Source organism: Podarcis melisellensis (genome assembly GCF_964234715.1).
Source record: "Podarcis melisellensis genome assembly, chromosome: 17".
Lineage (NCBI taxonomy): Eukaryota > Metazoa > Chordata > Lepidosauria > Squamata > Lacertidae > Podarcis > Podarcis melisellensis.
Window position 1 is genome coordinate 1,898,523 of NC_138534.1, and position 2,914 is coordinate 1,901,436.

Genomic DNA, 2,914 nt, shown 5'->3' on the forward strand with positions numbered 1-2,914 from the left:
AACATCAGGTGCCTTGGAGATAAATAAATGTATAGGATAATAAATATCAACATGAATTGTTTCCCCCTTTTATAGGGCCCTTCCAGATGTTTTTTGAATTGAGCATTCATGATGATTTGTGATCATGATGGTAACTGGTTGCACTTGCAGATGTTCAGGGACAGACAAGCTACTGTGTTTTCAGTTGGTGCAGGTCCTTAACTTCCTGCTGAAACTTTTTTTTGTTTATGCATACATATTCAATGGTGTAATATTGAGAGATCTCAAATATTTATTGTAAATGTTGTCATGTATGAAAAGGATGGCTGTAAATCAATTGAAAAACCAATAAATATGTTCAAAAACAAAACAAAACAGCTGGAGTTTGCCCAACAAATGATTTCCAGAGAATGCATTGTGTTTGGTAAGTGGGACCTGCATATCCTATTGTGTCAACGGCATTCTGCAGACTATGCCCACTAAAAGCCACCAGTATGAAGGACCTCAAATCTCATTATGGATCACCTTTTTGTGTGTGTCGCTTATGCTTATTTAAAATATGGGAGCTCACACATAAACAACCCCTTCATTAAGGACCACCTGTAGCTCCAAATGTGAAATTGCTGCTTTTTGAAGATGGACTAGATCTGCTCCTTCACCCCCTTGCTTTTGTATGTCTTTGATGTGCCCGTCTAGCCCAGGGCAAAAGAAAATAGGAAAACCTAGGCAATGTTGAGGTAACATTTTCATTTTATTGTGGCTCCTACATATATTTCCCACCTCAGACAGGCAGGTAACAATATTCAGTGCAGGGAGGGGCAGCTTCCAATAAAGGTCTAGAAGACTATATATTTCCACACTTTGCTTCGCTGCATGTTTTGTGATTTTAGATCTCTGCTGGGGCTCTCTCACCAGAGAGTACTTGCCCCAAACCTGGATCTTGACATCCAGGGAATTCTCCTTTTTATTATACAATATTTTATCCTTTAACAAAATACCATATATTTCCCTCCCAGCTCCCTGCTTTTTATGCTCCAGCCAGCTCCTCCTCCCCCAGGTCTTTAGCTTGCTCTCAACCACTTGTGCCGGGTTCCCCCCACTTTGGGGGCTAGGCGGTGTGTGTGAAATATTGAGGGGTGCCTGGGCCCCCTCGAATTTTTGAGGGTGTTCAGCCCCCTGGCCCCCAGATGGTGCCCTTGCTCTGAACCACCCAAGCATACTCCCATATCCAACTTTTTTCCTGGTCACTCAAACCACAGTCAAAAAGGAATGATTGGAAAGTGACCCTGTGGTAGACTCCATGACAACATGGCTACCTTTGGCACACTGACAAGCATTTATCTAACAATTTTCCTGTGTAAAATGACTATTGGAATCCAGAGGGAAATTCACCTTTTAACATCATGTAAATGTGGCTGTAAACCGTGGAGACTGTTCCATGAATCCTAGAAAACTCAGTTACAATGGATGGTGTGGTTTCAAACATTGGTGTTGTTCAGCAAGGTGTCTTGGAAGAAAGGCACTCAGTGTGTTCCCACCTTCCTGCATAGAGCTTTGCGAAATGCTCCTTTGACATCGTCATTCCTCAGGCTGTATATAAAAGGGTTGAGCATAGGTATGACAATGGTATACATGATGGTGGCAACCCTTCCCTTTTCTGCTGAGTAGCGAGCAGTGGGCTGGAAATAGACCCCAATTACTGTGCCGTAAAAGAGGGTGACCACCAGCAGGTGAGCCCCACAGGTAGAGAATGCCTTGCGCCACCCAGAACCTGCAGGCAGCCTCAGGACTGTGACCAGGATAAGGGCATAGGAGACCACAATGAAGACAAAGGGGCTCAGCACCACTAAGGCCCCCTCAGTGAAGATCAACATCTCAATTAAGCTGGTATCAGTGCAGGACAGAGCCAGCACAGGCTGGTGATCACAGAAGAAGTGGGGAATCTCATGGGAAGCGCAGAACGAGAGGCGGGACATCAGGATTATGTGCAACAAAGAATGGAGGTGGGAGACAATCCAGGAGCCGGCCACAAACCCCACACACAGGCTTTGACTCATCATGATGGTGTACTGCAGGGGATTACGGATGGCCACATAGCGATCATAAGCCATGGAGGCCAGAAGAAAGCTGTCAGTGACCCCAAAGGCAAAGAAGAAATACATTTGAGTCAGGCAGGCAGCATAAGAGATGCTCTTGGCTTCTGACACCAGGTTGACTAACATCTTGGGCACAGTGACGGAGGTGAAACAGGCATCCACCAGGGAAAGGTGCCCCACAAAGAAGTACATGGGGGTGTGCAGATGAGCATCACAAAGGATCAACAGGATGATCAGGAGGTTCCCTAGGAGGCCCACTATATACATCACCAGGAAGATGGCAAAGAGGAACTTCTGCTGTCCTGGTTGGGAGGACAGACCGATGAGAATGAAGTCAGAGTGAGTGGAATGGTTTGCACTGGCCATGTCTCTGAGGAGCCTGAAAGGGAACTAGATTAAAATTCATGAAGTCTCTGCAAGCAGTTCACCCAGTGCATATGATGTATTTAAAGCCTTATTAGGCACATTCTCTACAAAAAGGGTTTCCTATGCCTTGCAGACTTTTGAAAGCATGAAAAACAAATCTGCCCTCTCCCTGCACAGCTCAATCCGTGCAACTATCCAGCGTGTAAAGCACAAGGGAAGCAAAGGAGGCTACTCCATCTCATCACTCTGCTCACAGCCTGCAGGATCAGAGAGGACAGGTGAGCAGGCAGTTGCACCATGGAGAAAAAGCAGTGGGGTCAAGGGCCTCAGAAGATCGACAGCAGGCCGTCTGCTGTGATGTGGGCCTTGACAGGTACCCCAGAATGCCAACTGCTGGTGCCAACCCTGTCTGTGAATATCCCTGCTTCCCTAAATGTAAATCACAGCTGTGATTCCATCGCATTGGTTATGAG

At 46.1% G+C, this 2,914-nt stretch overlaps 1 protein-coding gene across 1 annotated transcript; it reads right to left on the reverse strand.

Annotated features, from left to right (window-relative positions):
* Positions 1 to 1,502: 1,502 nt before the first annotated feature.
* Positions 1,503 to 2,441, reverse strand: LOC309360485 (olfactory receptor 1K1-like; the record flags this gene model as incomplete). The annotated part of the gene is made up of 1 exon (XM_081895037.1): positions 1,503 to 2,441. One exon carries the CDS (start codon positions 2,439 to 2,441, stop codon positions 1,503 to 1,505), a length of 939 nt encoding a protein of 312 aa, XP_081751163.1.
* Between the last annotated feature and the right edge of the window lie 473 nt (positions 2,442 to 2,914).